The sequence below is a fragment of the Girardinichthys multiradiatus genome, chromosome 13 (assembly GCF_021462225.1).
Source record: "Girardinichthys multiradiatus isolate DD_20200921_A chromosome 13, DD_fGirMul_XY1, whole genome shotgun sequence".
Taxonomy (NCBI): Eukaryota; Metazoa; Chordata; class Actinopteri; order Cyprinodontiformes; family Goodeidae; genus Girardinichthys; species Girardinichthys multiradiatus.
Window position 1 is genome coordinate 30,906,758 of NC_061806.1, and position 27,195 is coordinate 30,933,952.

Genomic DNA, 27,195 nt, shown 5'->3' on the forward strand with positions numbered 1-27,195 from the left:
GGCACCTGCTCACAGTGCCAAAACCACTGGTAAATGGTTTACTGACCATGGTATCACTGTGCTCAATTGGCCTGCCAACTCTCCTGACCTGAACCCCATAGAGAATCTGTGGGATATTGTGAAGAGAACGTTGAGAGACTAAAGACCCAACACTCTGGATGAGCTAAAGGCCGCTATCGAAGCATCCTGGGCCTCCATAAGACCTCAGCAGTGCCACAGGCTGATTGCCTCCATGCCATGCCGCATTGAAGCAGTCATTTCTGCAAAAGGATTCCCGACCAAGTATTGAGTGCATAACTGTACATGATTATTTGAAGGTTGATGTTTTTTGCATTAAAAGCACTTTTCTTTTATTGGTCGGATGAAATATGCTAATTTTGTGAGATAGGAATTTTGGGTTTTCATGAGCTGTATGCCAAAATCATCCGTATTAAGACAATAAAAGACCTGAAATATTTCAGTTAGTGTGCAATGAATCTAAAATATACGAATGTTAAATTTTCATCATTACATTATGGAAAATAATGAACATTTTCACAATATGCTAATATTTTGAGAAGGACCTGTATATCTAGACTATTTGTGAAAGGTGAATAGTTTTTTACAACAATTATAAGCAATTAGGACAAGATTTCTTTATATATACAATCCATGAAAATGTTTGTGTGTCTACTCTGCCAGTAACAAGAAACAACTGTGGTGAAAATAGATCAAAAATAGATAAATAAAGTTTGCAATCAGTTTTACGAAACAAGTATTTTTTGGAGGGGATGAACCTTCTTTTACATTTCTTTACATTTTTTGTTCTGCACAAAAAAACTATTTAACACATTCACCTAACAAAGTAACAGGTCAAAACCTCTCAGTTTTGTCTCAGTTTAGTATTTCTCAAATGTTATTTCGGTTTACATTATCTGATGTCAGTATAGTTTACTTTTTGGGATTTGTTTGACCTAATCTGGCAACTTGCTTCCTACTTATTTACTACACATTGAAGGTTTTTAATGGGGCAACACTGAAAGGGCTCATGAGTCAGGCAGGTGTGTGAAAAGATTATAAATCTGTGAGAGAAAATCAAAGAGCATCTATAAGCCAGACCTACGATGGAGAACAGCACCAAGAGGAGAAGAGAGCTCAAGTGAGTAATGCATTTCTAAACTTTTTTTTCATCCTAAAATCCCAAAAATATACAAAATGAATATCCTCAATAATTATTAAATTCCACGGTGCCAGAAGGAGGAAATTGCACTCATAAAAGATAAAAACTATATCTTTATCCATTCCTCTATGTGGATAAATGTACACATTGGGTTAAAGGTTTTGTCAAACCTCCATGAGCAGAAATATCAATGAGCATTTTGATCCTAAAAAAATATTTTTAACCATCTACTTTCCTCAGACTTTGGCTCTTTATGCCTTAATTTAGGAGGCCATGGGACACCTGTCGGGAGGTGAGCACACACCGTGGAAGCTGATTAAGCTTTTAAATATAATTTCTTTGTTTGCAGTAGCTATCATTATCTTTGGACTGGCAGTATGTAGTAAGGTAAGCTATTTTTGCTATTTTTCTGTGACTTTTTATGCTAAACAGATAATAATGAGAAAAAGGTGTGCAGGTAGAACAGACCATTCAATTGCCTATAAAATGTCTGAGGCTTTTTTCATAGGATAGAATTCACTTCTCGATCCCACTCCACCCCAAAATTACTAATAGGATAGACTTGGTATTATGGTAAAATGTAACACAGTATATATTTTTATTGCTTAATTTAGTTCTGAAGTGGCAAATACAAATTACCAACAGTCAGTTGCCAAACCAGTAAATTTACAGGACTTCTTTAATTTTCCAGGCTTCTTTTCCTCTCCTCACCACCTTGTCCCACGAAGGTACAAAGACCCTCCAAGCAAAGCAGAAACACCTCATACTGCTGTGTATTGGCTGCTCTCTCACTGCACCTAATATCCTTCTGCTGTTCAAAAGCATCTGGAAAGCATATTTTAAATCATCGAAGTTGCCTAGAAAAGCATCTTCAGCCTTTGTAAGAGAAAAGCTATTATATGTTATCTCTAAATGATGCCAAAAACAATGACATGCTGTTTTGTTTTTGTGGTATTTAGTTGAATTTATCTCTCCTTTCTTTCTTCTTTAGGTTTTGTTCTTTGAGTTTATAGTTTCTGTGGGGTTGGCAGTGCTGACCATTGTTGGAATGCCACACTTGGACATTATGACCAGTGTGATGATCCTAAATGGTGTAGCTGTCCTCTCTGCCCTCCTCCAAGCAGTCGCTCAGTGCACTGTCAAAAAGACAAACGTATTTCTACTGCCTTCTATTATCGCCTTTCTTGTTATATTTATTGGATACGGTCTTTTCATTGTTCTATACATTATGAAAGACCCTACAGATGTGAAGACAGCGATTTGGGTGGGTCTTGCCATTGGTGGGTCCATGTTGGTCTCTTAACTGGTGGGAGAATTACTTTAGGGTCATCTCTGTGAAAAGCAAGTCCAACTTCCTCAAAAATCTGTTTGAAGACTTGACCAAGTGTATGCTGCACATCTTGTCCAGCTTACTCAGGATTGTGGTAACCGCCTGCGTGCTTGGTGCCTATGTCCCTCTGGCTAAAATGGATTGGAACATTATGACCTCCATCCCAAGCCGGGAAACAAAAATTGTAGTCATCATCACCGGGGTCCAGCTGATCTCCTCAGCACTCTGCCATTGGTTTGCATTGGCAGCCTGCAAGATGCATGCTATACGACGATGCTTCATACTCCTTTTGTACCTGTGTTCCCTGGCTGTGATAGCATTGTTCATTGTTCCTGTCATTGTGTACTACCAAGACTACAAATTAAACTTGAACACAACTGTAAACTTTACAAGTTACTGTACAGCTGATGTAAATGAAAGAAATCACAGCATGATTGGTAATGTGTTTCTCAAGCTGGTTTTGGATGCTACACGGACTCTGTGCTTCCTGGACATGTCCAAAACTGCACATATCGGATTACTGACAGGTAGGAATGGAATTTTTCCTAATTAACTGCAAGGAAACTGTTTAATTAAGTTTTTTATCCTTTAGTAAAGCCCCTGTTTTAGTTAAGACTTATGTCAGTGAACTGTTAGATAGGGGCCCCAGGTACATAACATTTGCATTGAGCCAGAATGTACACTGTTTCCACAATCAACTTTCTTTACACACCTAGCAGCCCTACTTCTATTTTTGTCTGTATGTTATTGTTGTTTTAAGCAACTTCCTCTTGTTATTTAGTACAATTTTTTTCCAGGTAAGGTTTCTCAGCTTCTCTCGAGGTTAATACCTAATCTTTCTTTTAGATTGATTTTAATTTCGGTTTTGGTGATAAATTTTCCTAAATGAGTTTTGTTTTTATTGCAGGCGAGGACCGCTGGCTGTGCACTTTGCAGGTTGGAGAGTGGAATACAATGCAGCATCTGATGCCTACACCAACACACCAGAAGACTTCAAAGAGCTTTATAACCAGGTAAGCAAAGCAGTAGCTTTTTGAATAAATGAATAATAAATCACGAATAAATCATGTGACATACATGCTGATTATTGTGGTGGATCTACTGGGCTCAACTAACATTATTTCCAAAAGGAACTTGTCTATGTCCAAACTGTTTATGTTCTACCAGCTGTTTGCCATGATCTCTGCCATTCTTGCTCCAGCCACCATCTGCCTCATGGTTGCAGGTCAGTATGACTATGTGTGTCTGTGAGCGTAAAAATGAACAAAAAAAACAAAAAAAACAAATTCAAATGAGTTGCTCAGTTTAAAGTAGAGAGCAATTAAAAATGACTTGGCCTGCTTTGTCCTACAGGTAGTTTGTACTTCATTTTGAACATACCTTCTGCTGCTGCTCTGGTCATAGCTGTGATACCTCCTGCCACCTACTTGGGACTTTGCTTTAAACTCAAACCAGACGCTCAGATCCCTATTGCAGCAATCCTCATGTTGGTGGTGACAATATCCATTATTGGTAAATATACATTTTATAACCATATAATATGTTTAAATTCAGTTGCTTTGTTTTAAATACCAGTTTTTTTTGGGTTTTTCTTTTTGACAGCCTCATTGGTGAAGGAAAAAACTATTCTGACTCCCAGCAGCATTTTCGTTTTGGCCATCTCCATCCTTTACATTGTCACTGCACTGATGCACCCCCAGGAACTTCTTTTAGTGTTCTATGGCTTTCTTTACATTGCCTGCATTCCCAGTGCCTACCTCCTGCTCACCATCTACTCCATGGTCTATATGAGCAGTGTCTCATGAGGAACCAGAGAAACAAAGCCCGCTGCAGGGGCTGTAAAAACTGCAGTCACCGCCCAGCATGCAAAAATAAAAAAGGTAAATTCTGGATTTCACATTTAACTATGAACACACTCATAAACCTTGAGAAAGATGTTGACAGAATAATTAATAATTAAAGTTAATATTGCTGGCAATGGTGGCTCCATCAACAAATTGGACCTTATAAATTAAGAATATGATGTCATCAAATTCTTGTACATGTAAAAGTAGACAGACAAATACTTTGGGCATTATAGTGTATTTTTCTGCAGACAATTGAAGTCAATTATGTAGAAAATGATCCTGAAAATCAAACTGTATTGTTTGCATAGGAATACAGTAGGTTGGATTCAGATAGTGAGAATGTGTTGTTTTTTCAATCAATCTGCACATTTAATGTGTTAAAGTTTTAAGCAACATTCCACATGTATTATATCTTTCTAAGTTATATGACATTATTCCATGCCCAAAATATAGTCTCACAACATGATTTTGCATTCTGTGCGTATGATGCATATGGTATGCATCATATTCAGGAGGACAAAGATTAGCGACTAACAGAAGGGACTTTAACATGAGTTCATTCTCCTACCACAGAAGAGCTTTACTTTGATGCACTACTTTTATCCAGAGGGCAATCAGCTAATTGGATCGCCTGTCCTTCAACATCATCAGCCAGCCCTTTTTTGTAAATGCCCATCAGATTCTGTCTGAATTGGCCTCTCACATCCAGCCCCATGCAGAAGTACAACAGTGGGTTCACACAGCTGTTAAAATAGGCAAAACCATTCGCCAAAGGCTGCCAGATTTTCAACACTGCATTCTTTTTATCCACCATCTTCAAGAGGAGCAGGCAATGGTAAGGACCCCAGCACAAGAAGAATGCAATGACCAGTGATGCCAGTATACGCAGGGGGCGTGACTTTCCTGAAAGGCGTGTGCGTCGGATGCCAATGCCAGCCATGATGTAACAGATAAGAATGACCATGAAGGGGAAAACAAAGCCACACAGGAACCTGTTCAAATACAAAGCATATTTGATGGTGTTGTCTCCCTCCATCTGCTTAACCTCCAAAGAACATTTGCTCATGTTGTTCTTTCCCAGGTAGACCTGTCGGTAGATGAAGTAGGGACTACTGAAGAAGATCGCTGTGATCCAGACGCAAACTGTCACCATCCTGGCTGCACATAAGGTACGCCGTCGCTTTGTAAAGACAGGCCTCCAGACACAAAGCATTCGGTCCAAACTGATCACAGCCAGCAGGAAGACGGAGCAGAACATGTTGGCGTATTTAAAGAAACCGTTGAACTTGCAGAGGAAAACTCCAAAGGGCCAATGGTCAAAGAATAGCTTCCCAGTTAGGGAGAAGATTCGTGTGATGCAGAAGATGAGGTCAGCTATTGCCAAATTCACCAGCCACACACTGGTAACCTTCAGCTTCATGGAAAACACAAAATGAGAAAGCAAAGGGAGAGAATAGAAAAGAAATGTTAAAAATAAACACAAACAATGAGCTAGTATAAACATTATACACCGATTGCTGAAAAAACTGTCATGTATAGTGAGTCAACCATTGAATGCTCTCTCCATTCCAACTAATTGGCAAGAAAGGCTTTTCTGTCCTACTATCATAATTGTTTAAATGATAATTTGTCCTTAGAGTAATACCCTTAGCTTTTCATTTCAAAGGCAACAAAAGACACCATGTCATTGGAAAATAACTTCCCTCCTATGCATTAAAAACAGTTGCACACACAGTTTGATCAGCACATTAGCCAGGCTGCCACAGATCTTTCTATGTTTCTCAGAAAGACTGCTGTCCTATTTCCAAAAAAAGGCCTTGCACAAAGCATTAACAGCAGGTGTCCCAATGAGGGTGGCATCAGTGATTTAGTTGAAAACAATTATTTCTCCATGTTGGATCTTTTTCACCCACCTAAATAAATCAAGTTAAAATCCGAATGTATCTATCATTTTCTCTGTAAGGTGATACTTCTGCAACAGATCAATCTGTTTTAACACCACTTCACCATGGCTGCAGAAAAATGTTTAATCATTTCACTCTTAGTTTTAAGTCTTGACTAGGAAAAATAACTATTCTTAGTTCATGGTCCTAGTTTTTTACAGATTAATCAGATTCAATTCCCTATACAATGGGGATTTGTCAGTGGTTTGTGGAAGTCATCCCATCTATTTAGTAGAAGAGTTGTGGAATAAATCTCTCGATTTATCTCTTTATACATCTCAAATCACAAAGAGTCACATAAAAAAGATCAAATAAAAGAAAAACCTTTCCCATGAATGTTTGTGTAATTACTTTAAATTGCTTTGTGATGTTTGGAGAAGGCCATCCTGCAATCTGTAGACTGCAAGTCATCGTTTACCATTATGAAGTGCTCTTTACATTGGACTGTCAGTCTTGAAGCATAGAACCAAGCGGATATCACAAAATGAATATTTACCTTAATCTTGAATCCTGCAACCCAGATCACCACAGAGTTCCCTGTGATCCCAAATATCACGGTCAGTGTAAGGAGGATGGTGCTGATGTTGTCCATGATTGCTTCAATGTCCACATTTGTGTGGTCATTTTTGGAGGACTCTGCAGTGCTGGGAGGCAGAGAGATGTTGGAAAACATTGTGCAGCTGGAAAAGAGATAACACATTTTACCACTTAGGTAAGAAAATAGTGTGCAGTGGGGAGAACAAGTATTTGATACACTGCACATTTTGCAGGTTTTCCCACTTGCAAAGCAGTCACCAAGTCTTTAATTTTTATCATAGGTACTCTTCAACTGTTAATTTGCATTTTATTACATGACATAAGTATTTGCTACATCAGAAAAAGAAAACTTAATATTTGGTACAGAAACCTTTGTTTGCAATTACAGATATCAGATGTTTCCTGTAGTTCTTGAGATGGTTTGCACACACTGCAGAAGAGAGTTTGGACCACTCCTCCATACAGATGTTCTCCAGATCCTTGAAGTTTTAGGGCTGTGGCTGGGCAATATGGACTGTAAGCTCCCTCTAAAGATTTTTGATTGGGTTCATGTCTGGAGACTGCCTAGGCCACTCCAGGACCTTGAGATGTTTCTTACGGAGCCACTCTGTGCACTGCAGGGCTTCAATCCATGACGGTGTAGTGTGTTACTAATGGTCTTCTTTGAGACTGTGGTCCCAGCTCTCTTCAGGTCATTGACTAGGTCCTGGTGTGCTTCTTGGCTGATCCCTCACTTCATGATAATTGATGCCCCACGAGGTGAGATCTTGCATGGAGGCCCAGAACGAGGGAAATTGACCATCATCTTGAACTTCTTCCATTTTCTTATAATTGTGCCAGCAGTTGTTGCCTTCTCACCAAGCTTCTTGGCTATTTTCTTGTAGCCCATTCCAGCTTTGTGCAGGTCTACTATTTTATCCCTGATGTCGTTACACAGCTCTCTGGTCTTGGCCATTGTGGAGAGGTTGGAGTTTGTTTGACTGAGTGTGTGGACAGGTGTCTTTTATACAGGTAACGAGTTCAAACAGGTGTAGTTAATACAGGAAATGAGTGGAGAACAGAGGGCCTCTTAAAGAAAAACTAACAGGCCTGTCAGAGCCGGGATTTTTACTGGTTGTTATGTGATCAAATACTTATGTCATGCAATAAAATGCGAATTAATTACTTCAAAATCACCCAATGTGATTTTCTGGATTTTTGTGTTAGATTCTGTCCCTCACAGTTGAAGAGTATCTGCAGTGTATCAAATACTTGTTCTCCCCACTCTATATTAAAGGTTTCTCTTCCTGTGCACAAGCTATTATCTGTGCATCTTCTGGTGCCTCGCTTCAATGGTCATTAAGCTAGTGGTGAGGTACTAGTCACAAGCCAATCAGAGGGCAACACAGAGACAAAGGACACAAGCTGTTATTTTGGCAAAACAAATATTTCATTTTGCAAAGCTGTATTTTAGAAAGCAAATATTAAAGTTTACTGGCAGATACATGTGCACATGCCACATGCAAATGTAAAAAGAGTACAACGGATAAAATATATCCATGCTATAATTTAGCATTAGTTTACATAAATCACTGTTTGCAACTTTTTTATTATAAATGCTGTTTTTCTTAGGACAGAGGTATTTTCATTAAAAATTAGGTCAAACGTCCACCATCAGTCTGTCTGATGTTAAATCTGATAAGAGCAAACTCAAAAAGAGAAAAGAGAAGAAGATTGGCAACAGATGTGTATGATTTCATTACTCAGAAATGAAAGGAAATCACAGAAATGAAGACAGCAAACCTGTTTGTTTCTTGTTTTTACTTGCTCACATATTTTGGTTGAGTAATATGATACTTAACTTTTAGGTACCATGTTTTTGACAGATCATCATTGTGTGGGATCATTATTTGTTATTTGTATTTTAATGTGGTTTACATTTTTCAACCATCTAATTTTCTGTAAATAAAACTAAAAACACAGAAATACAAGCATAAAAAACAGCTTTAGAAATGTGATACACCAACAACATTTATTAACATTTTTAAAACAAATAAAAAGACAAATAAAAAAGTTTAAAAACCTTTTTATTTGTCGTTGCTTATTCTTAACTACTTTTATTTATCTGCTTTTATAACTTCTGTTTTTGTGTTTTCTCCTAAACGTTGTTGTAATGAACTCATATGTATTTGTATATACTCCTATCTATAAGCACTTTTAGTTGCATTTGGCCGACGTGCTATAAAAATAAAGATACCGTACCTTACCTTACCTTGATGTTGGACCTAGTTTTTTAGGTCAGAGATGTGGGCATTGGAGCCACTTCCAGTTTCATGTCCCATTTGTCCCAAAGAGAAACACATTTTGCTTTTTAAGTATAGAGTGAAATTTAGCATACCTGTGAACCTCTCTGGTAGAAGAAGGTCTCGCTATTCTTCAGCCAAAGCAATGCGTAAAATAAAGTCCAACTGACATTTCACATTCTGGTGACTCTGAGTCACTCTGACTCTGAGGTCCTCTCTCACATTTACCTACTTGTTGTCACTTGCCTGTCTGAAGGTTCTGACAGATTATTTTGCTTATTTAGCTGTTATTTGCCAACATATGGGATAGAGAGGTTTGCAAGTAGTTTTTCCCAAGTCTAAGTAAAGTCTCAAGTCTTTAAAAGGTAAATCTAAAGTCTCATGTCTCTAAAATCAATATTTTCTCATCCAATGCATGTCATCCAGTCCACCAAAACACCGCATTGCTTAGGTTAGGAATTCAAACCTTTGCCCAGTTTCACACAAAAATATAAAAAGTGTCTGTTAACATTCTACGTTCAAAAAAATATTGATCATCTGCTTTCTATAATATTTATCATATTAGAAGTATAGAGTTAAACCCAACAATTTGTAACATTTTTGTTCAACTAAGATGGATATAGGCAGGCATCTATCAAAAGACAGTAACAGCATGTAAAATAATATCCCTTTTGAGCTCTTGGGCTTAAATCTACATATTTTAACTTCCTGTTATGTCTATATTTTAATGCTGTTTCTACTTTTGGGCAGTGTAAAGTGCACCTTTAGTTCTGTGTTTAAGGTTTTTTTATAAAATATTTGAATCTGTAGCTGATTAGGCCAAGTCTGTGAGGTTGTAAGAAAGCTGCCTGCAATGAATATAACTGTTTTTGTAGGATTCCCCTGAAACAAAAATAAATACTTAAACTAAAAGCACAAAATTGGCTTCATGTGTTTTGAAAAACTACACATTTATCTTATTTAAACACAAAACAAATTAGACTTTTCCTACATCACCTTTTCAAAGCACTAGCTTTTCACATAACCAAACCTATGAAAAAACTGTTTCAACACTTTCACCATCTGTCCAAATTCTTAAACAAACTTAATTCCAACTGCACCAATCAGGTTTGAGCACCATCAAAAGGAAAATTTATTTATTTTTAATAAAAACAGAAGGACGAGGAAGATTGAAGTCAGAAGGTGAACCGGGTTATTGGCTCCAAATAATATTTCTTCTTCAACCATTTAGGAACCAAGCAGGCCCAGAGCTTAAAGGGCTGCACTTATACTCATAGAATCTGGGGTTAGAATGTGTATCCAACGTTTATTTCATATGGGCTTCGCCCTTTAGGGCTATTGCTTGTGGGTTAAAGGCAAAGCATGTGATCTATGCCTCACTGGGCCCATCTGAAACGCAAGCATAAATATCTGCTATGCCAGAATAGCTTCCAGTGCCCAGCCCAGCCATGCGTAATTACGTGCTCAGAAGCCCCCTGCACCACTGAGCGACAAAGAGGAGAATAATGCTGCTGTGAATAGTGACGACGGGGTTAAGATCTGTGACCATCTAACAATGAGCAGAGCAGGTCAGCAATTCCTCGGGTGTAGGAGGAAAAAACAGTCAGCTGCTGAATCATGCATGATGACGCAGTGCAACAACTCCTGCGGGCCATGAGCACAACAGCAGAGGAAATAATTTCTGATCACAGGGAGGCTTGATGGTAATTCAGCCGTAGTGACCATAAAAACAGAGGTCACGAACCGGGGCTGGTAGATGATTATTAGAGCCTTACGGTCATCTGGTCAACATCTGCTGGAGGTGCCTTACTGTAGGTGTAAGCAATGGGGGGACCGGTCTTTTTCAGTGGGTGGAATAGTCGTCCCCGGAGTTGCGTGCCATTTCTGAACTGTTTTTATTCAAAACTAATATTAAAACTTATTTATTTAAAAAGGCTATTGACTTTTGATTTTCAGTGTTCATAAAATTCTTTTAACATGTTTGTATTTCTAGATTTTACTTGACACAAGGTAAGGTGTTGTTGGAAGGTGCTATATAAATATAGTTGAATTGATTGATTAAAAATGCTTAGTTCCAAGTACCGTATTTTCCGCACTATAAGGCGCACCGGATTATAAGGCGCACCTTCAATGAATGGCCTATTTTAGAACTTTTTTCATATATAGGGCGCACCGGATTATAAGGCGCATAGAATAGAAGCTACTGCAGTCAAACGTTTGACTGGGGTTGCGTTATGCATCCACTAGATGGAGCTGTGCTAAAGAGAATGTCAACAGATAAGTCAGTCAGTCAAACTTTATTAATACACTACAAACCATCGTTCTGATAACTCCATTCACTCTCATGGTAAGGTCTCCTCTACATAGAATTCTATTGAATAGAGCCAACCGCACGTTAGGAATGCATTGGAGTCTATGAAGTTGAAGTTGAAATCAAACGTTAGTTAAAACGTGAAAGGGAACTTTTCCCTGATTCAGTAAACACGTAAAAGAAACAGTTTGATGCACTAAATCAAACGTTAGTACTGTTAACCTTTCCTGTTTCTGTCCCCTGACCGTAGTCTGATGACACAGGGGAGACGCTTTCTCCAGGGCCGAAGTTACTAGTTTCCTCGGGGTTAACTCCCTCACTCATACGTTGCTGAGTTGAGCATGAAGAAACAGCATCAAAACACTGAGTTGTTGACGAGAGTCGGGGTTCTTTTTAATGACTTTACAGCACGTAAAAACACAGGGCTTACAGACTCATACACCGCTGCTCCGGTCGCCGTCTCTACCCACCCCACACACACAATAATACCGACGTCACTCCTTCACTCTTGATTCTCAGCTACGGCAGCACACAGCGCCACCTCTGTCCGGAGGAGTAATGTCAACATTTTCCATACACACACACGAAACATACACCCCACACACGAAACATACACCCCACACACTGAGCTTCTAATCACATAGTTCAGGCAATTCCTGCAACAGTACATTCAAACGTTATACACACACAAGTGGTGTTGGACTAGGAGTAAGCACAGTACAGGTGTTTACCGCTATTACTTCGGTGACACCCCTGACTACGGTAGCCGTAATGCTGCAAGCGGTGCGGCTTTGTAGTTTTTGACAGAGCGCCGTGTACAACCAGTATGGATCAACCAATTAACCAATTGATCCATATATAAGGCGCTCCGGATTACAAGGCGCACTGTCATTTAAAAAAAAAAATTAAAGGTTTTTAAGTGCGCCTTATAGTGCGGAAAATACGGTAATTTAATTTTACATTTAGTCTAAACATAGCATCACAAACATGTGGTACAAACTTTTCTGGAACTTTCAAAATAAATTGCATCTAATCGACTTCCAGCATAACTTCAGAAGGGGAAGGGGGGTAACAACGGACTTCCCATGATGCCACTGCCTGTATAAAACCCCCAACCTTCCCAATGGTCCGATCTCTTCCACACCGGTGATCATCGGGACAGGGGAGGCACAGTGCGCTAATATCTCTCTGCTGGCAAACAGACATAAACTCTTCAAACTGGATCCAAGGGTGTCATAAGATCACGCGATCATATGCAGAAGTTAAGTACGAATGAATTACTGTTCGTGTATCTGGTATTCATGTATAAAAAGGGGTAAATTAAGGTATAAGCATTGCTTGACTTTCTCTCTGAGGCCTGCAGAAGCAAACTGTGTTCCAGAGAAGTCCCGTGTAGAGACGCTGTCTCTATGAAGCCGAGTGGAGCGGTTTTCCCATTCTGAAGGAAGGACAACGGCACCGCATCACCGTGGTTACGGTAACGTGCAGTTTGGTTGCAGAACAGCAGCCATTCTCCGCAGCTAAGGAGGTTAGCTGTAGCTAACCGGGGCCCTTGCCTTGCCGTTGCGGCGCACTGTGTGGTGGGGGAGCGGGGTGTGGGGTGTGGCGGGGGTGCTTAATGCGGGGCTGTGTGTGGAGCTTGCACTCTGTGGGTGTGGCTTCATCGGCTTCTTGGCTATGAAGTTCACCTGTGGAGATGTGCCCCTGTTGGGGAGGGGATTCGTGCCGTTTGGGTTCGGGGGCATGTGTTCGATATCGGTGTCCTTGTTGGGGGTGGCCCTGTGTGGAGGTTCATGTTGGGGTTCACTGGGGGTGGGAGACTCATGGGGTTGGGATCGGAGCTCATTGGGGGGTTGGGACTGCTCCGTCCTGGGGCGGCTCCGGTTGGCGGGCTGGTTTGGGCCATGTGGACCCCTCTTTTTTACATAGGCCCCTCTCCGGAGGTGGTTGGGAGTTGTTGGGGACTGGGTTCTTTGCGGGGGGCGGGGGCCGTGCCGGGGTCACCCGGGGTTTGGGCGTTGCTGGCACTGTCTGCCTGTCTCTGCCCCAGGAGGGAAGGGGACCACCTCCTGGGTCCGGGGGCTGGTTGCCCCTAGAGGGTACCGGCGCCTGGACCTGGGAGTATAGAGTATGCATGGGGAGTGTGAGTGAGTGTATGACATCCATTGTTGTTTGTCTTTACGTTGGGTGCGTGTGATTTTATATGTATGCATGAGGGTGGGAGTGGGTGAATGTGACTGTGTGTGCCTGTTTTTTTTGTGACAGGTTGGGTCTTTGACTACTCCCTCTCCTGGATCAGCTTAGCCCCCCCCATATTATGGGGGGCCTATTTCCTCCCCACCACACTACCTGCCGGTGGTTGGAGTCTCTGCCCGGTGGTGTACTTGTGGTTCTCAGTGTCCAGGGCTGGGTGCTTTGGTGTGTGCTGGCTCACTCCATGCCTGGATCTGCTCGGGCGTGGACGGCTGCCGGCGGGGCCTGTGGGCTCATTGCTGCGGTTCCCTGGGGCTTCTGCACTGTCACTGCTGGGTGGTTCCCCTGGGACTCTCCACTGCCCTTCTCTGGGGGGGTTGCGGTAGTCCCGGTGGTGGTTCTCCTGGGGTTCCTGTGCTTTGGGGGGCCTTTAGATGTCTGTGGCTCGGATCTCCTCAGTGTCCATCCAGGGACCATGGGGCAGGTCTGTGGGTCCTCACACTCGCTATTGCATATTTTTGTGGAGAAAACTTGTATACAAAAGCGCGTCCACACTCATACTCACAGGTGTTAAGCTTCAGGTGTTGACAGATACACAGACGTTCTATATGGGGCTGCACCTCTCACTAAGTACATTTTACATTGATAAGTACAGTGTACTATTTTGTTAAAAAAAAAAAAAAAACAGCTGCAGGTGTATAAGCAAGCAGGGTGTAATTTTGTATTCTTTTCGTCCTTCTTTCTCTCCTCCACTCTTTCCTCCTTTTCTCCCCTTTTTCCCTTTTGCCCCATCTCTCTCTTTTTTGAGCTTCTTTTTTCCTTTTCATTTCAGTCTCCGTGTCCGTAACAATTTAAATATTCCCAAAGAAGTTTATAATAAAGTTTCTTTTATAAATATCAAGCAGAGCTTTAAAGCATTAGCTGTGATGCTCCGCTTGTGAAAGTAAATCTGTTGGGCAATTTCTTGGCACTCAGACAACAATTCTGAGCACTACTCTGCTGGACAGGACACGTTAAAAAAAATAAAATAAAAAATAACTGCTAACAGATAATGAAACACCATTAAGCCCAATTTCTCCATAGATTTGGCTCTTTTCAAAAATATTCCCTTAATAATATTTCTTTAAATATTATTTTTAATAAATAAAGGCAGCTAATGAGACACCGTTGAGAATTAATCATCCAGAAGGTTGGTTTTATTCAGCAGATCATTCTTTAAAACATTATTTTATTAAAATAATATTTCATCTGATCGTGCATTGTGTTGATTGAAATATGTTTGCCTTTGAATTGACTTATTTTTGTTAATAAATTCTTGTATTTTAAGAAATTGTGTGAATTCATTCCATGTGTGTGCAGAGTTTTGCTGTTCAATAATGTCAGAGCTTGGCTCACCCTTTTGATTTTGTCCTAATACCATCGCCTTACTGGGCTGGTATTCACAGGACAACCCTTAACAGACCCAAATATCATTTGATAAAATATTTAAATATTAATATTAAATATTAAATAATATTTTCTGATTCATAGTCACAACAAACACAAATGTAATACAGCAACATTCTTCAGAATTTTTCTTGTGTTCTTAACAGTAACTATATAGATTTACTATATATTATAAATTATAAACTGATATATAAGCAACAAAAAGTAAGGACATTTTTCATGGGCCACATTGTCAGCTATGTTGCACATTCCACAAATGCCTGTTCCCTACAAATGTAGCACTATTTAAAAGAGAAATAGAAAAGGCTTTCCAACGGTATCTGATTTATTGTCAAAAATCTTTGTTACAACGAAGAAATAATTTACCTTAAGATAATCTTGGTTAAGAAGTCGTCGAGGTAAAAATACAAAAGTAAATTGTCAACGTTTTGTTTTAAGGTTTCAATGACAACCATGTCACAAGGAAGCCGTCGTTTTCAGTGTAAATAACAAAGTCACACCAGTCACACCCAAAAATCAACATTTACTGTATCCCTGGATCTGCCAATATTATGGATTGGATGGTATCAGTGTGTGTCTTTCCTTCCTGATCACGATGTAAGGGCATTCTACATAACTTGCGACATTTGGGCTTTTTTTCCAGCACTCCAAACACTGGCTGCCCCTCAGGACATACAGGATATATATGATCCCATCAGGTGATCCCATCCATGGTGCATCAGGGTGGATAAGGGACCCACAGGGTTAGTGGTTGACCTCCCTAACCCTACAGTACTTCTCCACTGGTACGTGCTCCAAATCAAGCCCCCACCGCTTGCCAGTAGTCTGATCAGAGGGCCTCAGAGGCCTTTTGATAAGTCTTTTCAGAAGACAAAACATTATCCTGTGTGTAATTACAGTGATTAAGCATTGCAATGAAAGAAAATATATGTTATTGTATAAAGAATAAATTAAAAGTTGTTATTTAACAGAAATTCACTCAACAATAAAATGTGCAGAAATAAATTGTTTCAATACCTTTTTATTTTGTATTTGCACAATAATTTGATTTGACGTTTGGATAAGTTACAGAAATGAAAATGGAGTGTTAACTGTCTTCCATTTTCTAATTTAAAATTGCACAACGCACCAGGATGGTGCTGCAGAAGAACATTAATATTATCTAATGTAACAGAAAGTTCAAGATAAACAGTCTCCTTTAGCTCCAAGTGATGTGTAAGTACTCTACACCTCAAATCCTGCACCACTGCTTTATGAGCTTATTTTTAGGGATGGATCACCAGATTCTTGGGTTCACTTTGTTGTTCATAAAATTGTGTCATCTCCTGTGTTTCTGCATTTAGGTTAGACTGGCGTAAATAATAACTGAAACCCTTTAAGGCATAGTTTAAGAAGCAAAACTCAAAAAACATGCACTTAAAATGGTGTGTTTTGAATTTGTGTGTAAAAGTGTGTGTTCTTTTAAAAAATAGTTCTAGTTATATGAGGAAATTGCATGTGCTACTGGCTGTCACTATAGAGACTGTTGCAGAGCAGAGCGGCCGTAAAAGGGATATGAAGTTCAAAGCCATGAAGTTGGAGATAATAATAATAACAAGAAATATAATAATAATAATAATCATAATAAATTGCATTTATATACTTATAAGTAACGTGCTACAAAACAACAGTAAAAACATTTAAAAACATGAAATTACTCAAACCAAGGTAGGCCTAAAATAATTTAATTCAACACGAATGTGCTTCATACAGAGATTAAGAGATTAATGTCATTAATAATCTGTCTTGCGCACCAGGAGCGCACAGGATGGTTGACTTATTATTTGTTTTTCCTTCAGTGTCCCTTTGGCTCTATGATGGTTTTCTGGTCTCTGGTGGCTGTTAATGTTCAATGTTGTTTGTTAAATAACATGACACGACATTTTGCGTGTAGACTGGCATCTACCTTTCACAAGTGCTAAATATAGACACAAAAACAGCAATCCGTTTCAGGTTTGATAAATTGCATTGCGGGTGGTAAAGAAATACATTTGCATATCCCCATCGAATAAATTTGGGCGTTTGGGTCATTATCTTATGTTTTGCATATTCAGTATGGCAAACATGCTAAAAAGTGTGCACCCGCTGCTATGCTCATTTTATACACGCTATTCGATTTGCACCTGGTTTGTAGATAAGCTTTTCCCTGGCAAGCACTTGTGCACATGGTTTTGTACACACAAACCTTTTGAAGATCAGACCCTATGGAGGTAAATTTGTCTCAATATTATTCAATCAAACAAAAAACTAATCTCAATCAAAAAAAATCTAACCTCAATCAAAAAATATTAAGTTGTGATCAAAACTTTCAGTTGTAACAATTTTTTTTTTTTAAATGGAATATTTTATTTAGGGGAGAAAAAAAATTGTTTGATCAAACTTTTTTTGATTAAAATGACTCATATTTCTCACAAAGAGAAAAAAGTTATTTGCAAAACATAAACTTTTATTTGCGCATGTCAAAAATCTTTGGTTACGAGTCTCGCTTTTTTGGTTTTGATGCTCTCTGTTTTTGGTTGAACTCAACAAATTTTGAGTTTTGGAAATATGAACATCCTGTGCGGGGCCTAAAGATGAACGTTGTAAGACGTTACCCTATTGGTTAGCGTTGACTAAGGCGGCAGACTCTGATCCCCCGCACCTCTGAACTTCTGCTTGAACTGCAGGGCTATTTCATAATTTCCCTGTAGGTTTCTGGATAAATACACAGCTACCCCAACAAAGTATCACAAACACTTCTTTTTGGTGAGGTCGATGAGATCCTGGGAAGTGGTCTGGACAGCTTAAAGTGCAAGAGCATCCAGATCTCCTCTGACCTCTCCTGGACCAGAAACGCCCCTCGCCTGTTGAAGAAGGTACAACAACAGCTCTTCTTCATCTCCTCAGCTGCTTACAGATGTCTGCAGGGCCACGGTGGAAAGCACCCTGTGTCTCAGCATGACAGTGTGGTGAGGGAACTGCACAGGAGAGGAAGGAAGTATCACGGGTTGTGAGGACAACACACAGGATTATGGGATGCCATCTGCCCGACATGGATTCTGTTTTATACTCCACTTGGGGTAGTTGTGTATTTCTCCAGAAACCTACAGTGAAATTATGAAATACTAATTCTGGTTGTAATATAGATGACCCTCTAATAAAATCTGAAGAGATTGTGTTGTCACCTCTCATGGTTTTGGAGAAATAAATTCCTGAAAGTGGGACAAATGCATATAATGGTTGAGCATTTTGAGGTATTTTGACAAGATATTTCTCCAAAACTGTACAGTAAAATATTAAATATTTATTCTTTTACATAAAACATGAATGTGAAAGTTGTAAAAATGTAATTAATATAAATGTTCTGTAGGCTACTTTTCTGTTTTCCTCTTATTTTCTCAACCGTTGCCAGGATCGGGGTCCTTTCTGCTCCATTACCGTAATGCGCCTTGTATGCGCGACGCTAATCTTTAAGAGAGCTGGCGTCGGCTGGCGTGACCGCGTATTTCTGACTGTCGGCTCACTTGACCGCAGTTTTCTTCTGTACAGTTGATGTCTCCTCACTGAAGCGACGCTGCAAGCCCTGCAGTTCGAGCAGAAATTCAGAGGTGCGGGGGATCAGAGTCTGCTGCTTTTGTCAGCGCTAACCAATAGGGAAACGAAACAACCAAAAACAGAGAGCGTCAAAACCAAAAAAGCGAGACTCGTAACCAAAGATTTTTGACATGCGCAAATAAAAGTTTATGTTTTGCAAATAACTTTTTTCTCTTTGTGATAAAAAATGAGTCATTTTAATCAAAAAAAGTTTTATCAAACTATTTTTTTTTCTCCCCAAAATAAAATATTCCATTTAAAAAAAAAAAAAACAATCGTTACAACTCTGAAAGTTTTGATCACAACTTAATATTTTTTGATTGAGATTAGTTTTTTTTTGGATTGAATATTCCAAACGTTTTTACCACAATTTATTTTTTTAATTGAGATTAGGTTTTTTTTGATTGAGATTAGTTTTTTGTTTGATTGAATAATATTGGCACGGTGGCGCAGTTGGTAGCACTGTTGCCTTGCAGCAAGAAGGTCCTGGGTTCGATTCCCAGCCTGGGGTCTTTCTGCATGGAGTTTGCATGTTCTCCCCGTGCATGCGTGGGTTCTCACCGGGTACTCCGGCTTCCTCCCACAGTCCAAAGACATGCCTGTTAGGTTAATTGGTCACTCTAAATTGACCGTAGGTGTATGAATGAGTGTGTGCATGGTTGTTTGTGTGTTGCCCTGCGATGGACTGGCGATCTGTCCAGGGTGTACCCTGCCTCTTGCCCATAGACTGCTGGAGATAGGCACCAGCTCCCCCGTGACCCACTATGGAATAAGCGGTAGAAAATGACTGACTGACTGAATAATATTGAGAAAAATTTACCTCCATAAGACCCTTTATGAACGGTTTGAGTTCATCTGTTCGCTTTGACTTCTATGAATACAGACAGAATACTGATTATTACTGGGTTTCCTGTAATAGTTTTACTTCTTGTTTCTCCAGACATAGAAGTTCCACTTTTCCTCTGTGACTTAGGTCACAAGCACCAAAACATCTCAAACTTATTTTGGAGGAAAATGTGCATCCAAGTTAAGTAAAACCCATCGTCAAATATTTTCCTCTCAGTATTTATATGTAGATCTATCTATCTATCTATCTATCTATCTATCTATCTATCTATCTATCTATCTATCTATCTATCTATCTATCTATCTATCTATCTATCTATCTATCTATCTATCTATCTATCTATCTATCTATCTATCTATCTATCTATCTATCTATCTATCTATCTATCTATCTATCTATCTATCTATCTATCTATCTACATATACGTGTGTGTGTTTGTATATGTATACACACACACAGGTTGGTCGACAAGTAGCATGTGTACAAATATAATTGTAATGTTCATTCTTTGTACAAGATGAAAGTCAAAGATAAACTGAGCTTTAGAAGTTTTCTTCAGAAAGTGGAACTCTTGATGATGACATTTATCTGAAAAAAACATCATCAGAGCTGCTACTTCTAGGAATAAGTAGGACAGTGTGAATGTGTCTCATTCAGTGTATTCACCCTTCTAAGGTAATATTTTAAATTTCAAAGAACCATGAATGTAGACAATATATTTGGAGCCATAAGATCTGATTATTGTGGTCAATATGCCAACTGGTCTCATAAAAGACAATAACAATCTCCAACTTTGAAAGCAAAATATGATGAATTTGTGCTGTTAGAAAAAACAGCTAGATATTTTAACATATGGAATATATTCCATAAGTACTTTCTAATCTACATTTTTGTATGACTCTGAAATGTATGACCAACAGGAAGGGCTTAAACCCGAGTTCTTTCCGCCTCCACAGCAGAACTGTTTTTTGCACTGCTTTCATCCAGCGAGTGGTCATTCAACTGAGTTGTCTGTCCTTCAACATCATCACCCAGCGCTTTCTTGTAAATGCCCATCAGACTCTGTCTGAATTGGCCTCTCACATCCAGCCCCATGCAGAAGTATAACAGTGGGTTCACACAGCTGTTAAAATAGGCAAAACCATTCGCCAAAGGCTGCCAGATTTTCAACACTGCATTCTTTTTATCCACCATCTTCAAGAGGAGCAGGCAATGGTAAGGACCCCAGCACAAGAAGAATGCAATGACCAGTGATGCCAGTATACGCAGGGGGCGTGACTTTCCTGAAAGGCGTGTGCGTCGGATACCAATGCCAGCCATGATGTAACAGATAAGAATGACCATGAAGGGGAAAACAAAGCCACACAGGAACCTGTTCAAATACAAAGCATATTTGATGGTGTTGTCTCCCTCCTTCATCTCCTTCACCTCCAAGGAACATTTGCTCATGTTGTTCTTTCCCAGGTAGACTTGTCGGTAGATGAAGTAGGGAATACTGAAGAGGATCGCTGTGATCCAGACGCAAACTGTCACCATCCTGGCAGCACATAAGGTACGTCGTCGCTTTGTAAAGACAGGCCTCCAGACACAAAGCATTCTGTCCAAACTGATCACAGCCAGCAGGAAGACGGAGCAGAACATGTTGGCGTATTTAAAGAAACCGTTGAACTTGCAGAGGAAAACTCCGAAGGGCCAGTAGTTAAAGAAGAGCTTCTTAATCAGGGAGAGGACTCTTGTGATGCAGAAGATGAAGTCGGCTATTGCCAAGTTTATCAGCCACACATTGGTAACCTTCGGCTGCATAGAAAAACACAGAAGAGGAAGGACACAGAAAGCAAAAGGGGGGAAATCAAAAGGAAGGGGGGGGGGGGGGGGGGGGGTCAATGAAATAAAATTTGAATAACTTTTAACAAAAAATCTAATCTTTAATTTAAGTGTATTCATTCAATGGGAACAAAATATATTACTTTTTTTCCTATTTTTACTAAATCCACACATTTATATATACAGTTCTTATAAGATGAACACAACTAATGCATGTTGTGTAATTTATTTTTTTCAAGTTAATCTATGGGCACAAACATTTGCCATCAGAAACTGAATTTGAAATTCTAAGATTGAATTTGCACAATTTTAAATTAAATGCATTGGTTTGAAAATTAATTTCACTAAATTGAAATGAAATTTACTGGTTTGAGACTGAATTCATTTGCTTTTTATTTTGTTGTAATAAACATTTTGTTTGACTAGTTCAGTTTCAGTTCCAAAATTCAGTTTTTTGTGTCACAAATTTTGGTTGTTGAGCAAAGCCACAGAATAATTAAAAGCAGATTCACTGATTCACAGATGTCATTCGTCAAACATAGCAGTGGGGAAATGTAGACTGATGTAACAATGGTGACACACTATGCTAATTTGACATCTTTAGCAAATAGGCCCAGAAATATTTGGACAGTGACACAATCTTTATGATTTGGGCTCTGCATGCCACTACATTGGATTTGAAATGAAACAACTACAACGGAATCGAAGTGCAGACTTTAAGGTTTAATTCAAAGGGTTGAATAAAAATATATGATTAAACATGTAGGAATTGTAACTATTTTTATACAAATGCTCCTCATTTCAGGGGATCAAATGTAATTGGACAAATAAACATAATCCTTAGTAAAATGTTAGTTTTCAATATTTTGTCGAGAGTCCTTTGCAGGCAATGACTGCCTGACGTCTGGAACCTATGGACATCACCAAATGCTGGGTTTCCTCCTTTGTGATGCTTTGCCATGCCTTTACTGCCGCTGTTTTTAGTTGTTGCTTGTTTGTGGGTCTTTCTGCCTTAAGTTTTGTCTTGAGCAAGTGAAATACATGCTTAATTAGGTTGAGATCTGGTTATTGACTCGGCCATTTTACAATATTCCACTCCTTTGCTTTAAAAAACTCTTGGGTTGCTTTTGCAGTATGTTTTGGATCATTGTCCATCTGTACTGTGAAGCGCTGTCCAATCAACATTGCTGCATTTGGCTGAATCTGAGCAGAAAGTATATCCCTATACACTTCAGAATTCATCTGGCTGCTTCTGTCTTTTGTCACCTCATCAATAACCACAAGTGACCCAGTGCCATTGGAAGCCCTGCATGCCCATGCCATCATACTGCCTCCACCATGTTTTACAGAAGATTTGGTGTACTTTGGATCATGAGCTGTTCTAATTCTTCTCCAAACTTACTTTTTCCCATCATTCTGGTACAGGTTGATCTTAGTCTCATCTGTCCAAAGAATGCTGCTCCAGAACTGGGCTGGCTTCTTCAGTTGTTTTTTGGCAAAGTCAATTCTGGCCTTTCTATTTTTGAGGCTGATTAACGGTTTGCACCTTGTGGTGAATGCTTTTTATTTACTCTCACAAAGTCTTCTTTTTATGGTAGACTTAGATACTGACACATCTACTTCCTAGAGAGTGTTCTTCACTTGAGTGGATGTTGTGAATGGGTTTTTCTTCACCATTGAAAGGATGTTGTGATCATCCACCACTGTTGTCTTCCGTGGACGTCCAGCCTTTCTGAGTTCTCAACTTCACCAGCGCATTCTTTTTTTCTCAGAATGTACCAATTGTTGATTTGGCCACTCCTAACATTTCTGCAATCTCTCTGATGGATTTCTTCTTTTTTCCGCCTCAGGATGGTCTGTTTCACCTCCATTGAGAGCTCCTTTGACTGCATGTTGTGTGTTCACAGCAACAGCTTCCAAATGTAAACGCCATACCTGGAATCAACTCCAGAGCTTTTAACTGCCTAGTTGATGGCAGGTTAACGAGGGACGAGCCCCTGCAGCCTTCTTATTTTTTTGCAGCCTTCTGAGTCAACTGTCCAATTACTTTTGGTCCCTTGAAAAAGAGGCGGTTACGTATTAAAGAGCTGTTATTCGTAAACCCTTGCTCCAATTACGATGTGAAAACTCTCAAATTACAGCTGAGACTCTGCACCTTAAGGCCATATTGACTATATAATTGTATCCAGAATATGTTTTTGTAAACTGTTAAAATAACCAAACTATGTGTCACTGTCCAAATATTTCTGGGCCTAACTGTAGCTACAGGTAGTATACTTGTTACAGTTAGTCCATCATTTGTTTACATGATGCTTCTTATAGATGGTCATTTGACTTGCTGATTGACATCTGCCAAACTTCTGGATCCTGCACTGCTCCAGCTCAAAATGCCTTTTCACCTGATGTGAAAATGTAAATCAGTGATTCTGTGTTTGATTTCCTCAAGAACCCGGCTGTGTGAGACAAAAAAAAACTTAGTTTTAGTATCGTGAAATACATTTTCAAACCAATGCATTTAATTTCAAGTTATGCAAATACCGATTCAGTCTGTGCAATTCAAATTCTGTTTCTGATGGCAAGTTTCTGCCCATGTTTAATCCGTTTCTAATTACCAATTCATGGCTTTCTGTTTCCCTTGCTATCCAGCAGGGAAAATTGATGTGACAAAGAGGTCTTTCTTAGGCACAGTTTAAAACGGGAAACACATGGGGTTCACACCAATGAATAAAAACAGATGTGTCTAGTTCTTCATACATAACTTCAAATAATCTTTAGATATAATTTTGTTGAGAGATCATTATCAAAGGTTGGAGGTCAGTCTTTTCCTCATGTGGAGTAGTTTGAGTACCTTGGTGTCTTGTCACAAATTATGGCGGGATGAACCTGAAGATGGAAAGATGGATTTTGGCCATCCCCCAGAAGAGCTGCAGAATGTCGCCGGGCTTTTTTACAGGAACTGATACCCCCATGACTTTATTTTTTAAAGACGAAAGACAATGGATGGATAGATGGATCACTGACATGTCTAAACAGATCAGCCTTTTTCCCTTCTTTTAATTCTAATGATCTACACCAGTACACTAGACTTTCAAAATCTACAATAGACTAACATCCCAATTTATTTCTTCAATCTGTTAACTTAGAGAAAGCTAAACTCTATGCCAACCTGCAAACATGTTTCTATCTCCAATTTTGACCTTTCCATTTGATCCTTTTTGCCTCATTTTCAGGGATCTCAACTGCACCACACAGCCACATGGGGTCTTAACCATTGTGTCCAGCGTATTGTTCCCACATGTTTTCCAATCTGGAGAATCATTTATATTTCTCTCTCGGTCTTGAAATGCAAAACACAGTGGACATCATAAACTGTGCATCTACCTTGAGTTTGAATCCAGCCACCCAGATCACCAAAGAGTTCCCTGTTATCCCAAACACAACGGTCATTGTGAAGAGGACAATGGCGATATTTTCCATTATGGCTTCAATGTCCACATTTGTGTGGTCATCCTTGGAGGACTTGGCAGTCCCAGAAGACAGAGAGGAATTGACAAACATTGTGCAGCTGAAAAATAGACAATACAAGTTTTCTTTCAGCATCTGGCATTTAGGCAGAAGATGATGAATCAGGAGTCAACTTGGTAGTGATTATATTTATATAAAACATAATAAAATATCAATTTAAAAACCACCAGCAAGACATATATTTACAAAAATCAGACACATTTATTATTGTTAGCATGAAAGGTTTCTTCAATATAAAAGCCATGTATCCATGGACCATTTTTCTATATTTGACTAGTATGAGTACCCAGAGAAAATCTATACATGCACTGGGAGAACATGCAAACCTTAGGTAGAAAGTCCTAGGCCAAGATTCAAACCCATGACCTTCTTGATGGATGGCAACAGTGCTACTAATGTCACCACCATGCAGCCACACATGCCATGTATTTATCAAAACGTTTTATTTCACTCTGCAGATTATACAGAATCTGGCAGATTATATATGTGGAAAGAAAGTTGTAAACAGATTAATGATGGGTCATTCAACTTGATTCTTTGATAATAGAGAAACCGAGTTTTGTAAATCTACCAGATAAAGGGCATCATTGCAGAATATATCCTTATATTTCTTTCCCTTCAAATGCTTCAGTACTACATTTTCCCTGGTCATCTTCTGCCTCCATAGATTTAATGAAAACTTTGTTAAACAAATCCTGGCTTTAGGTACATATGCTTTAATGTAACTATTGTCTAGTAAGATCATATGGTGAGTCATATACTATTCAAACTGCTATATTTAAATATACAGGGAACCGTGTTGGTCAAGCTAAAGTGGAATGTTGACTTCATGTAATGGCAATAAAAAGCCATAAATATACAACTTAACTTAGTCTGTAATGCAAAGTAACTAAATAAAGAAAACATAGTCAGAGTTCTGGGCACCACAGTGTGATGATCAGACAGGCATTACATGAACTCTGACTTTAAATCATATGCTAACAAAATGAGTGCGAACTCATTAGTGATAAGGAGATAATCCTCAAAAATGACTGATGAAATAAATAGATAAGTAGAACTTGCTCAGACACAAAGGACAACTTCTGTTTAAAAAAAAAAAAAAAAAACTTAACACAAAAAGAAAACCTACCCAAACAGTACTGTACTGAATGGATTCATCAGTGATATTCTTACTCAGTAAACACATCCTAAACATAGTCTTCTCCAAATACATGCAGAATTTCCAATGATTTGACGCAAGCAGGGCATATATAATTCGTTGAAAACAGACTCGGATATTAAGATTATGTCAGTCCTTTATCTGCAATGTGTATGTCAGATTAAAAATAATCTTACCGTCTGAATAAACTGTTAGTGAGCCTCAAAGAAATATAGCTGGGAGGTTGGGTGCGCAGAAACAAAGTATCTTTATATTGAAGAGGAAATTAGCATGAAGCTGCAATACCTCTGCAGATTCTTTTAGCCTCAGATGAGAAAACACAATCTGGGCTACCCGCAGATAATTGTGTCACAAGCAGAAAGGCACCACATGCTCTCTGACTTCTTTTTATCATATTACAGAAAAATAATCTGTGACAAGGTTGGAACAGTAACCACATTTCTGCAACAAAAGTGCTACATGCAGCTAATACACTTCTTCTCATATGAAGAATAGATTATGTCAGTATTATTGCTCTCATTTATTTATGGGGAGTTAATGGACATAGAATGGTAAACATCAATAAAAAGTAGAAAATGAAAAAGCTATTCAAGTAACAGTCGTAAAGCAAAGGTACAGCAAACACCTCTAAAACCTCAAAAGAGTGACATAGAAGAAGTACAAACAAAAACCTACACTTACACTCACATTACATATGAATTTACAGCATCTGTAATTTTGTGTCATAGAGCTGAACCACATTGCATGAAAGCAGCCAGTACATACCACCAGCATAGTAACTGGTAAAATCATTATATACACATAATAACCCTTGGCTACTGCATTCTGAAATGGCTTGAATCATTTCACTGATTGTTTACATAGATCAATGAACAGAGCGTTACACTCAGCTAGCTTTCATATTAACCCTGCCTTGACACCAAATTAAGACCTCACTAGGGACCATATCTCCAGGACAGTTCAATTGCTACTAAATCACATATTGTGGGAAACCAGTGTGATGGTAAACATGTTCCTACATCACGCCTGGTATTCAGCACCTGGCCTTTTCCCAGATGCTTTCCTGGACACTCTATTACTATTCTGCAGTCATGGGTGTCATAGCAGCATCAGGATTACACCTGCCAACATCAATTTTTAAGTCTCGCCAGAGATTCTTAACTGAGGTCTGGACTTTGAC

The 27,195-nt window shown here is 39.1% G+C and overlaps 1 protein-coding gene across 3 annotated transcripts in view; it reads right to left on the reverse strand.

Annotated features, from left to right (window-relative positions):
- Positions 1-1,727: 1,727 nt before the first annotated feature.
- The window catches only part of LOC124879940 (C3a anaphylatoxin chemotactic receptor-like), a 39,236-nt gene continuing 13,768 nt past the window's right edge, over positions 1,728-27,195 (reverse strand). Inside the window, exons 2-3 of one of the 3 annotated variants that reach the window (XM_047384800.1) lie at positions 6,776-6,959; positions 1,728-5,750 (exon numbers count right to left, since the gene is read on the reverse strand). In XM_047384800.1, the coding sequence (XP_047240756.1) occupies positions 4,917-5,750; positions 6,776-6,952 (1,011 nt within the window). In that variant the 5' untranslated portion in view covers positions 6,953-6,959 and the 3' untranslated portion in view covers positions 1,728-4,916. Of the gene's footprint in view, positions 5,751-6,775; positions 7,085-20,146; positions 21,305-24,712; positions 24,897-27,195 lie in introns of those variants that run through there. The other 2 variants (XM_047384798.1, XM_047384799.1) reach the window with 2 other exon arrangements.